This window comes from Lycorma delicatula, chromosome 1 (assembly GCF_047948215.1).
Source record: "Lycorma delicatula isolate Av1 chromosome 1, ASM4794821v1, whole genome shotgun sequence".
Classification (NCBI taxonomy): domain Eukaryota; kingdom Metazoa; phylum Arthropoda; class Insecta; order Hemiptera; family Fulgoridae; genus Lycorma; species Lycorma delicatula.
In genome coordinates, this window is record NC_134455.1 from 103,813,599 (window position 1) to 103,826,735 (window position 13,137).

General features: G+C 29.5%; 1 protein-coding gene across 1 annotated transcript in view; it reads right to left on the reverse strand.

The window, feature by feature from the left end:
- kl-2 (dynein heavy chain 2, axonemal kl-2) overlaps window positions 1-13,137 on the reverse strand; it is a 408,181-nt gene that overhangs the window by 145,414 nt on the left and 249,630 nt on the right. Inside the window, exons 54-56 of the mRNA XM_075354141.1 lie at window positions 9,076-9,165; window positions 7,248-7,381; window positions 713-893 (exon numbers count right to left, since the gene is read on the reverse strand). Coding sequence (XP_075210256.1) covers window positions 713-893; window positions 7,248-7,381; window positions 9,076-9,165 — 405 coding nt within the window. The remainder of the gene's footprint in view (window positions 1-712; window positions 894-7,247; window positions 7,382-9,075; window positions 9,166-13,137) is intronic.

The following is a 13,137-nucleotide window of genomic DNA, read 5'->3' on the forward strand; positions in this document are numbered from 1 at the left end:
AATGCTGCTGGTGTTAAAGAATTTTTCTATCCTTAAATATTATCATGTGTAAAGACAAGAAAATGCAGGTCCTTTATAAAATTATGAACAGTCATGGCATTGCTGATGATGAATAAATTAGATAAATTCTCATATTAGCTTAACATTAAACTCAAGGAAATATATTGTAATTGTTCATCAAGGGTAGAAGTAATTATTCCAAGTAGGCTAGTTGCAATAAATTACAAAATAAATGGCATTAATTTTTATTCTAATAGACTTAAATTTTAAAACTCACTGATAATTATTGTTAAAAAGTCGTAAACTTATAGTAATCACTAATATTGTTAGCAATTTACATCTATGTATTTAAAATGTTTTAAAGTATCAAATGAATAAAACAAGCTTTTTACAGTCAATACAATAGAAAAGATCAACTTGCACTTAACCAATGGGTTGTCAAAAAAAGATTTGCATCCAAATAGTCTTTCATCTCCTGGTGATTTTCAGAATGGTTTTTAGAACTTTTAAATCATCTATTGGTTATGAAGATTTTATTTTGCTCATAACTCTGAATAGACATTTTTATACCTTTTCATTTCATATGGATACATTTTGCCATTACTTCTGGAATGATTCATCTGTAATTTCTTCCTTTTTTATTTACTGAAGAGTAAATTGTAATGTCATTACTGTGAACCTCACCCATCTCACCTTAAATTCTATTAATGACTTCACAGGTTAAATAAATAAATGTAATCATACTCACCCTAGGTAAGCCTGTTATTGTTTCAAGCAAGTCAACTGGTGTTAAGAATTTATATGCTACCTCCAATAATGCATCTTTTGGCCATTCTTGAAACCAGTCAATTGTAGTACAATTTATTAAAGCAGGATATTGTCTCAATCGGATCCTGAAATGATTACAGGTTAATTTATAAAAAAGTAAGTACATTTTAAGAAAACTAGCTTCCAAAAACTATATTATGAGTTCAGAGCTCTTATATGCTGCTCATTCTTATTAGTCATAATATTTTTTCACAACAAAGGTTTATAATGAGATAATCACATCATGCATCTTAACATACTCCTCTTAAATCTTCCTATCCTACCCCCTCCTTCTGTTTCTTTCCTATCTTCTACAAGTTCCTCTTTTTGCTATCTGTCCCTCACTGTCCTATCTCATTCATATCTTCCTTGGTATACTCAATTTCTCCATTCTCGTCACAACTCCATACTATATCACCTTCATCCATACTATTTTATCTTATAGATAAAATATCTATTTTAAGTTACTCCTACACCTAATTCTGGAATAATTGATTTTTAATTCTCTTCGTTCTCTTATTGACATTTTACTTCTGAGGAATTTGATTTAATTTGGGTCTGCATTTTACTTATACTTGTATTTATATTTTTCTTTTCTTAATTATAGATCTCAGCTGTGTATCAAGTATTGGCCTGGAATAAGCCTGATCTTAGTTTTCTGTGGCACTTCCTTATTCCTGATCAAACTTTTAACATATTTCACAAATGCTTGAACATGTTCTAAGGTTTTTTTTTTCTATTTTGTCTAATATACTCTTTGAATATACTTCCTAGAAATTTAAAAGTATCCACCTTCCTCAACTATTTTTCTTTAACCATTGTTTCACATGCTCGTTTATTCCCATACTTGTAATACTACTACTTGTACCTCATGCTCCTTAGTTCTAAATCTCATTCCTAGTTGTAGTATTTTACTGCCTCACATTTCTCAGAATTAAATTTCATTCAACATTGCTCCACTATTTCTTTTCAAACATTCCTGAACTTATTTTAACTGTTTTTCACACAACTTGCTAACACCATTGACCTGTTTCTTCAACAACATTTTCAGCAGAAATCATCTCTATTTTATCCATAACCACAATAAATAACAATTCTTTCCATATTCTACATAGAATATTTTCTATAACAGAAAAAGAACATGATTGAAGTGTGCCGCAATCTTCTAGGGCGAATTGAAACTAATTCTGATTTTCTAAAAATATCTTTACTGGTGATGAAGCTTGGATATCTGAGTACTACCCAGAAGCAAAATGCCAGAGCAAGGAGTGGCACACTTCAAATTCACCACATCCCAAAAAAGCAAAAATGGGCAAATCAAAGCCATGCTAATTTGTTCCTTCAATAGTAATGAAATTTTCCATAAGGAGTTTTGCCTACAGGGCAGACTTTAAATCAATATGTTTACTGAGAAATTCTTGAAAGACAGCGGAAAAGAGTTGCCCACGTGAGACCAGCCATCAAAGACAACTGGATGCTGCTTCATAACAATGCACCTTGTCACACTGCACTTTCAATTAATGAGTTTTTGGCAACGATTAACATTGTAGTTCCTCTACCACCTTATTCACCTGACTTGAGTCCCTGTGACGTTTTCCTGTCCCTGATTTTAAAAACCACCTCAACTGGACACTATTTTGGAACAGTAGAAAACATTAAAAAGATGTAACCAACTATCTGAAGGATATTCTGGTTTCTAAGTTCCAACACTGCTATGAAGAATGGGAAAACCATTTGAAGTGTTGCATGGCTTCCCAAGGGAACTATTTGGAAGGTGATAGAGTCCATGTATAATTGGATTGTAAATAAAAAGTTTTTTCTGAACCGATCACATTACTTTATTTATAGACCTCATGTGTGTATATATATATATATATATATATATATACAATTTAAAAAAATTATTTATAGTGTTTTTTAAGTTAAAATATTTTTTTCAAAATGATTATTTATTTTGAAATATATTAAAACCATGCTTCCATTGTTCACTGGAATGACTTTTAAAATCCACTTGTGTAGAATAATGTATAAATCCCCTTGTATGCATAATTAAATATAAATAAAATAACCATCTTTATGAAACTAAACATTAAATAAAACACTTTTTTTTAGTTGATTTAAAAATGTAAAATTAATACTTCAATTCTTTAAATTTCGATCTTTTGTGACGTCAGTACAACATTAATTTTCTAACTCTAAATTTGGCATAAATTTCAAATGTTGAATTTTTAAGATATAATTATTTTACAAGTTAATTTATCTATTTTTATTTAAAATATTTTATTTTAATTTAAATATGACTTGGTTTCAAAGGAACACAAAGAAAAGAAATCTGTTTCTTTACAAGACTAAGAAAAGGAAAAAGAATAATCAGTGAACATACACTACTACTGAGAGTGAGCTAAGACTCAAATCCAGGTATTTTTTGTAAGTTTTCTAAGTTATTATGTGAAAATAATTTCATTAATATAAAACAGGTACTAAGTACTACTATTAAACTGTAACAAATCAATGAATAAATAAATGTTAATTTCAAAAAAATAAAAAATATCTTCATTTTATAGAAATTGGTGGAAAGACTTTTTTATATTAAACAATGTACCAAATACCAATCTTATAAATCTAAATGATAAAATTTTAATTGTAGGTGATTTCAATGTACATTTTCCCAGCATTGGATAACAAGACAGTAATGGTGCTGGCAAGGCAAGACTTTACGTCAACAAACTGTTTACAACTTCTATTTAATGTTGATGATACATCTACATACTTCTACTACAATGGATCAACAACGAATCCAGATTTAACCATGGTCTCCACTGATGTCCATGCAGAGCAGAAAGAAAAATTACTGGAGGAGCAGGTTGTGGTCATCGCATAATAGTTATAAGAGTACGGCTTAATGGGAGGAAGGCAACAGGACCTCTCACGGAAGTAAGTACAGTTGGAATTTCAAGAGGCCAAACTGGCAAAAATTTTAAGACAGACACCTGGAAGAAAAGTTAGATGCAGACAACTTTGATTTCATTGCAACATCTACGATAACACCCAAAGGCGAAGACAACCCACACAGTATGTACCCAAAGATAAGGTCTACAATTACAATCCCTTCTGAACAGAGTTCTTGTCAAGATTCAGGAATGAAAGAGAGGAAGCCAGGAAAAAGATGGAGAGAACCAAACTGATGTGGGGTGTAGCAGAGTGGAGGTTTAAGGCAGCAGTAATGAGACAAGAGGTGATTAAATCAAAAGAGGACAACTTTCCCAAGCTTTTGGGTACTCTAAACTATAGGAACAAGTCCAACAAAGTCTCCAAATTTATATCTTCCTTGGATGACAGTCAAGAATCATGTAAGCAGCCAGTTATTAATGGCCAGAATAAAATCCTTGAGGAGAAGGAACTTGCAAAAGCATTTTACCAATACTTTACAAAGCACACACTGCTGCCAAAAGAACTTAAGGGGCAGGAGAAATATATGAAGCAATAAATGTAAAGACATCTTCAATAATGTTGAGTTCACCGTGCAGGATACTGAAGGGGCCGTCTACTCCGAAGAACAAAAAGGTGCCTGGTTGCGATATGATAGTGGCAGATTCCTCAGAAACTGTGGGCTGGTTGGATTGTGGATATTTTTGTCACTATTTAATCAAATTTGGAAATCAGATGTTCCAACATCCTGGAGGAAGGCAATAATTATACCAATTCTGAAACTCAAATTATCTCCTGACGCTCTCTCCAGCTTCCTCCCAATTTCTCTGACCATTGTTTTGGCTAAAACTATGAAGAGAATGCTCAGCTCACCTTTCCTGGAAAGCAGGAATATTATTTATCAGGAGTAGGCAAGCTTCAGGAAATATCGATTGACCACACAACAATTTTTATGGTTTAGCTAAGAAATTAAAAAACTATCTGGTAAATCTGAAATCTATCGTAGTCATAAATCTGACTCTAGCAGTTTTTGTAGATTTCAAAGGTCTGGAGGATGAAGTTATACAAAAATCTGTGAAACTATAATATTAGGGGATCACATGTTGAGATACCTTTACTTGTTCATCAACCAACAGTTCTGCGCTACGAGGGTCAAGAGTACATTATTGAGTTTTACGAAATAAAATGTTGGTGTTCCTGAGGAACACCAACATTTTGTTTCTGTTTGTTTGAGCCCCAGCCATGTTCAGCATCAAGATCAAGTTGGCATACCAACTTTGCAGTCCTTATCACTCTAGCAAACTGGTCCTATGAAAATGGCATGATGGTTAGTACAGAGATGACCTTTTACAATGTATTCTCTCTTATGCACTTTTTTCAGAAATTAATTTGGTGTATGAGGATGAGCAACTGCAAAAGTATGGCAATTTCAAGTACCTTGGTCTGTTCCTGAATACAAGATGATGGGGAAGAAACATGTTGAAAAGACATCCAAAAAGGTAAGGAATAGACTAAATATATTTAAAGCAGTAGGGATGGTCTTTATCAATGTCAAACCTAACATACAAGATTTATATTAAACCTCACTTGCTGTATGGTTGTGAGGTGCTGACATCAGCAAACTTGACTAGAGATAGAATGGGTGCAGAAACAGGTTTTTGTGAAAACAAAATTAATCCTGGTATTGCAGGTTGCTATGAATAATCCACCATTGGCAATGGAAGTGGAATGCTTAGCTATTCTTCAGCACAAGAAATTAACTAGACTGCCTTTTGACAACTACTGGCATAGATAGGCTTTGCATAAATGTCATCTAAAATAACAAAAGGGTTTTATACAATGGGTCAAGGAGATAAGGCAGGTGTTTGTTCCATCTTGCAACATAGAAAATCTCAAACTTTCAGAATGCCCAAACTTTCAGTGAAGCTAGGCAGGACTTAGGTGAGCCGAGGAAATTGGATGTTGAGTCTGTTGGTAGATTGGGTGAAGTTAATATTTTTAGTTTTTTTTCAGTGGATACCATCTCACATTGGAATTGAAGGAAATGTGATGGCTGACTTGTCGGTGAAGTGAGGAATCCAAATAATGATTACTAAAGCATGTAAGTTGTCTTACCATTCCATTAAAAATGTTATAAACCAAAGGTTTAAAACTAAATTTTCTGAATTAACTAACAACTGAGATGGAAGTTTCACAGTATATAGCTATAATTAATGGCAAGAATATAATTCCTGACAATCCTTGAAGAGAATCTATGACAGTCTCTTCAGGATGACTACAAGTCATGACTGCCTTATAGAACATCCATGCAAGATGAAAATCTTTGGGGACATTTAAGACTACGTAAATAACTGATTGATTATAGAAACATGTCTGATGGAACATTGTACTAGAAGGCCAGAAATCTAATAGCATTACATCAATAGATTAAGCATTGAATAAATAACAGATAATTATTTAAGGTTAATTAGACAAGGTCAGAGTGTGAAGTGAGCCTTAGATTACATTTACTGGTAATGTACTGTAGAAAGTTCAGAAACTCATTTAATTTCATTTTTTAAATTTAATCGTGTTAGCATTTCATTACAATCTCTCAGTAACTGAAATCAGTCGACACAAATTTCAATGAAGTATGTTTAAAAATGAATTATAAACATTAGATACAAATTATACAAAAAATAAACAACAATATAGAAAACATTTTTTTTATATTTGCACTGTGGTGCAAGCAATATATGCCAAGATTATTGACTTTAGGATATGTGTCATCTTTCTAAATAATTATCAAACACATTTTTAAATATAGAGTACAGTTACTAAAGAATGATTAGATAGTTGATACTCTCATGAGCCAATAACAGAGTTGACACTAACTACTATACAGTTCAATTAAGCTGGTACCTAATGTCTTTCCGCTATGTTAACTATTATTTCCGCTATGAAATAATAGCTACGGTTATTTCCGCTATGAATAACTATTGGGAACTGTCATATCTAATCTATTTGTGGGGTTTAATGACTTTAAAAATCAAAAATCTGTTATTCATAAGATCTTAAAAAAATATTTTTAAACTAGGTTATTGATTTGCATATTACGGACCCTAGAGTAAGAAATGAAAGAAAGTGTTGAAGGGGAAAGTAGTAAGACAAGTCAAGGATTAGAACATAAGGCAAATAATATTACTGTAAATATATTCAATAAAAGTAAAGAACAGCACTAAATGTTTAATCTAATAAACTGGAAAGAAGATTGAGTTCCAAAAAACAATTTTAAATAAAAGTTTTAGCTAATGGTTTTTGGGGTGTAATCTAGTATTTCAAATTTATAATTTTACAGTTATAGGTAGTATTATCCTATGCTTCACTATTATTTAACACAAAGCATACTGTACATGTAGGATTTAAAAAGTGTGTCATGGCTAAAAGAATAAATAAAAGTATGAGGGAATTAAGAAGCATTTAAATTCAATAATGTAACTGATAACAAAAAAAAATTATGTAACATAGTTTACCTGAATTGGTCTCCAATGGGACTCATACAAACAATTATATGAAGATTTGAACGAACTCTATCAATAAAAAAACCATAAATCTGCTCTGCAAACTTTCCTTGTTTCTTTGCAGCATCTGCTAAATTGTTTCGAACCTAGAAAATTTGACTTACAATTCAGTGAATAATAACTTTTATTTTTAATAATAGTTGCAAAATAAAACTGCAATATCAGTAATGAAAAGTCTTAATCCATAAAGGTATATAATAATCCAAAAGCTAAGTAACTTAAGCCATAACAATAATAGTTTCCATTATTAATTACCATTATATTATTATATTAATATAATTATATAGTATATTATATTATCATAATTATATTACTTACCATTACATATACCATACTACATATAATACCTATCTGTGACATGTGAATCACAAGGAACCATAACATAAATCTTATGTCAGCCAATAACTGCTACAAATAACAATTATTTCTTATCCAAAGTTTAAATATTTAGTTATTTTTTACAATTCAAAAATTAGTTTTAACTGAATTCTTCTTTAAAAACAGAGCTTAACTTTTCTATTAGTATCTTCTTCAGTGTTCGGTTTTTTTAGTAATCTAGTAATGAAAATATTAATTTGAACCTTTTATTTTGTAATGAAACAATATCTTTGTATTTTTATTAATTATTATTTTGAACCAGTTTTGGTCCATAATTTTCATTTGATTTAGGTAATAAAACTCTTAACTACTAAAACAAAATTTGATTTAACAATAATTTTAATTAAAGTTGTTATATTTAAAGGTTTATTATTTGATAACTACATGTTTAGTTATTTGAAATTGTAGGCTATGTCCCTAACTTCTCCATTTTTTTTATGGTGAAAAATTAATCTTGTAACATGTGAAAAATGCCAAGCCTGACTGTAACCCTGACAGAATCTTTTGGATGAAAGGCAAAGATACTACCCCTTTGCTATGGAGGTTGGTAAAGGTGAGCGTTTCTGTTGTTTCTGCCAAATGAAATCAAACTATTAGTTAAAAAAAAAAAAACTGTTTATACAAATTGTTCAGAAAAAACAGGTTGAATTATTAATCTGTTAATGTTCATGACTTATTTTTCCACTACATTACTAAACTGCTTCTTTTTGTGTTTAAAAATAATAGTTTCATTTTAATAATTTTTAAAATTATTTCCTCTAAACGCATTGCCACCAATCTGCAGAATGCTTTAGTTGACGCCAGCAAATATCATATATAAATTTATCACTAGATTTGACAGTTTAATCATTATTTTATTTGAATAAAATTTATTTGGTTTTTAAACTGTTTGATCTTAGCAGTTCAAACAACAGTTTGCTGGGCAAATGACCTGTTTCAGCAAATGGAAAACAGTTTATCCACTTTATTTGTTTTTCTTAATTTAATGTTCGTTAGAATAAACTGACAGCTCATTTTGTGTTTCATCATGTTTGCTATGGAGTGTTACTATAGGGTGGAAAAAGTTTGTACCGAAGTGAAACAACAGTTATTTTCTGAGAAAAAAATTTATTCAAATTTTTTGATATTTTCTGATATGTCTTTAGAGGTTGGTGTATATAATAAGATGTGTATGATAAGTACATGTACATAAGTATAATAACAAAACAACAAATATAAAAAAAGATGCTGAGGATAATTCAGAAACTGTTTAGCACGAACAATTTTTATGTTAAATATATTAAAGAATATACAATTATGCTTGTGGGTGGTAAAGTAATAGATCAGAGAAAAGATCATAATTTCATCAACTCTTAACTAAATAGTGTAAATGAAAATGCTGTACTATACTAAAAGTATTTACCTCTTCTAATTCTTCAGGTTTATACAGATTAGAAACTTCTCCAGTACTAAGAATATTATTAACTATTTCCAGGAATGATTCTTCAGCCACCTAAAAAAAATAATAAAAATAAATAAAATAGTATTGTAGTAAAATGAATTTGAATATAGTGCAACATTAATTCATTTGTATCTGAGAATCAAAGAAATCAAATCATTTTCTCTTCCATTAACTAGAGAAAATTACAAAGAATAAGACAAATGGAATCTCAATGAATTTAATAAAATATATATTTGGGTGATATCTTTAAAGGAAAACAACACATGTTTAATTTATTAATTTCTAAATTATTAATGCAGTAACAATTTAACTTATTAAAAAAATCAAGATACTGAAAAAATTCTAACAATTGAAAGATTTATAGGTGTCTTAACAGTTGAGGGCAGTTAGTGATCACCTCTATTTATTATTACTAATAAAAGTTTAGAAACTTCACTTGACATCACATCAGGATGGAGATGGATGGTTGGAAGTAGGAAGGCATGAAAAATATTGTACACATTCTAAATGCTTATAGACACATGAACATGAGTTTACATTGTATGGCAAACATGTCTGTTTCACTTTATTACCTAACTTAATGATATTTTTATTTATTTATTCTTTACATAATTTTTTTAAAATATTTTCATTTACTTAATTTTATTTATTATTCGTAGGTTTAAATATTTTATTTTTTTATTCTAACAAAAAGAAAAAGTAGGAAAGAAGGGTAGGATGTTTTTTAATTTAGCAGCTTAATTCCATTCATGCCATCTGTGTTGTCATTCTCTTCTAATACACATTCATCTGTGCTATCATCTCTGGTTTCACTATCACTGTTAACTACTGTAAACTTTTTCATTTGTAACTAGTCTTCTTATAATCATTCTGTTCTATTTTAAATTCTTCTTGGCCATTTCTTTTATAATATTTTGTTGATGTGATGCATTTCCTTTCACAATGTGTCTTTATTTTTGCTTAAACCAACTCTCTTAAATTCAGGACAGAATAGTGGCAAACTTAATATACTCTTCATAGAGGGGCCTATTTAATCATACTAATTCTTCTTCTTTATCTGAGCACAGAATATTTCTGCTTGGCAGCCATTCTAACAGTTCTTGCTTTCCACAATTTTAATTTGGTATTATGATAGCTGTCAATTACCAAAACTGAACAAGGTGGAAGGTTTGGTATTAGCTTTGATATTTTTAATATTTATTAATATTCATATTGTTTGAGTATTCTCCTAGCTTATTTTGATTTTAAAATCAAAAGTGCATTTGGAATTTCTCTGACAGAACTGCCAGTGTGACAATTTCAGCTTTGGTTCTTTGTGACATGGGTTTTTGTAGCCATAAATAGTCATCAATTCATATATAGCTTACAACTTTCTATGTGTATTGAGTCAATATACAATTTGTCTAGTTAAATAATTGATCTTCCTTTATGTCCATAAATTTTTATTTTTAAAAATAATTTACTTGTTTTAAACATATATAGTGTTTTCTAGCAAAAGTTTCCTAAACTATTTTTAATCTTTTACTTTTAAACTCAGTACACCTTTTTTTTTTAAAGTGGGCAATATTTTAGGCTAATATGAATATTGTGTATACAATATCTCTTTGAAAGTTATCAATGTCAGCTTTCTTCTTCACTCTTCCACATGATTTTACAAGTATAATGAACTTTTCATTTTCTTCTAATTTATTTGATTCTGATCACAAATTTATACAGTGTACAGGCAGATATGGGGCAAACATATGAGTTTGAATTTCTGAATATAACATTTCTGGATTTTTTTCAGTTATTTTGTTGAAACATTCATTTTATACAATTTACTTTCACTTTTTAAAACCAAAGGCTCTATGAAACTAAGTGTGAACAAGAAGGTTGCATACAAAAAAAAGTGGTGATAAGTATTGAATAGTATTTGTAAAATGTGGACCTGTAGATTGGAAAATTAATGACACTAGTGCAACTAAGTAATTGAATTTTGCTTCCTATGATATCCTGCTGTCCAATGCGCTTCCCTTCTACTGCACCAATAGTCATACTAATACTACTTTGGAGAACTCAGGTAGAAGTACTGCACAGTAATATGTTTACCTTTCTAATCTTTGATTAATAATAATCTATTAGGAAGTTCATTAATAATTGGTAATATCAATAAAGTGAGAGTGGGTGTTTTCTTGAAATTAATTTGTGCCTATACAAAAGAGATTCATGCTCAACATATTTACAATTAAAACTATGAATCTAAATTTTGTGTGGATATCTCAATTTAAAAAAAATTGTTCTAAGAACAAAAAATTGAATGTTTTTGAAATTTGACCAGTGCAATAAAGTAAAACTTTTGGTTAGTTGATTCAATAAGGATGTATGCAAAAAAATATTTATTTTTTTTAATTAGCACTAATAAATACCAAAAGCCACCCACTCTGCCAATAAATCTACAACAGAATTTTTTTATGAAATTTCAGATACCTAAACATTTTGAACTACTTAATTTTTTACTTTATAAAGAAATTATATACACCTTCATAATTATATCTGAATCTGTATGTGATTTTTTTTGGCAAATAAGTGACCTCCATAAAATGAACTTTAACTTTCCAATGCATTTCAATTAACCTTAATTCTTTCTTGTTGGGACAAAATGTTATACTTTCAAGTTTAGCTTCTTGTTATCCATCCTCCTCAGGTGACCATATTAAATATGGTTATTGCAACTGCATCTTCTTCACAATATCACTAGTTCTTTCAACCTTCTTGCAACATTCCCCATTCCATATCATCTACTCCCAAGTTATATTGCAATATCTCTCCATATGTTCATTACTGCATTACTTAATTTTTCTTCCATATGCTTTGTCATCACCCTGTACCTCTGAACCATATAGAAACTGCACTTTCTTAACAGACTTAAATTTTCCTTATTTCATGTTCCTTCCTTAACTCTCTTTTCCATAGTACAATTTGTAGTGAATATGATAAATCCTTGATCATAATTATTTCAAGAATATCAGTATCATCCTGACCATTTAAGCAATAAATTTTAGTCTAAGATATCAGAATTTCCCACAAAATTAGTCACCATAAATTTTCTTATATTACGGTACAAAAATCATCAAAATGAAATATATTGCACCAAAAAAAATGTATGAGTTTTAGTCAATATATTCCATCACTTAAATCATTTCTAAGGCAATTAAAATTTAAAAAATACAGATAATTCAAAATAAAAAACTTAGCAAATTGATCAATAGTTTTACATTTTAAGTAGAGTTTGAATTTTCTTTTATTTTTACAATATTTAATGATAGTAACTTTTGAAGCTTTTTTTGTGACAGGTTGTCTCATTTTTGGGGGGGGGGGAGAACTATATTAAATATTAAAATTTCTATCATTTTCTGTCTAAATTTTAAACAAAGTTCAGAAAATAAATTCTGTTTTTTGCTAAAATAATATGATGTATACATTACGGTCAATAATTAAAAAATTCCAACAGCATACAGTTTACAAGTAATAGTAAACTACACATAATCTTATTTAGCATCAGTAATCTACGAGAATTTTTTAATTAAATATGGCTACGATAACTGGCTTTATATTCTTCAAGAAACAGATCCTGAGACATTGAATGAGAAGTGGAATGAAGTTGTAAAAATTGGAGTTTACAGTCTTGCCTAGCACTAACGGAATTTTTCCATTTTATTTATGCTGTTTATTATTTTGTTTATTGTTAGAATAATAAACAGCATAAATAAAAGGGAAAAATTCCTTTTATTGTACTGAATTATTGTACTATTCCTTTTATTGTACTGAATTTACAAGGGTTTTACAAAAAATGGTAATCTTTAATTACTTTTATACATACACATAAAAAACTCAGAAAAGGTAAAATAAGTTACTTAAAGAAGGGTTATATGAATAAATTCTCTGCCAAATAATCAATGAAAAATATAATTAAAAAAATAACTAATTCACTCACTTTTTGTGTGGTACTAATACTGAATATATTTTACAGCATTACTTTCATCC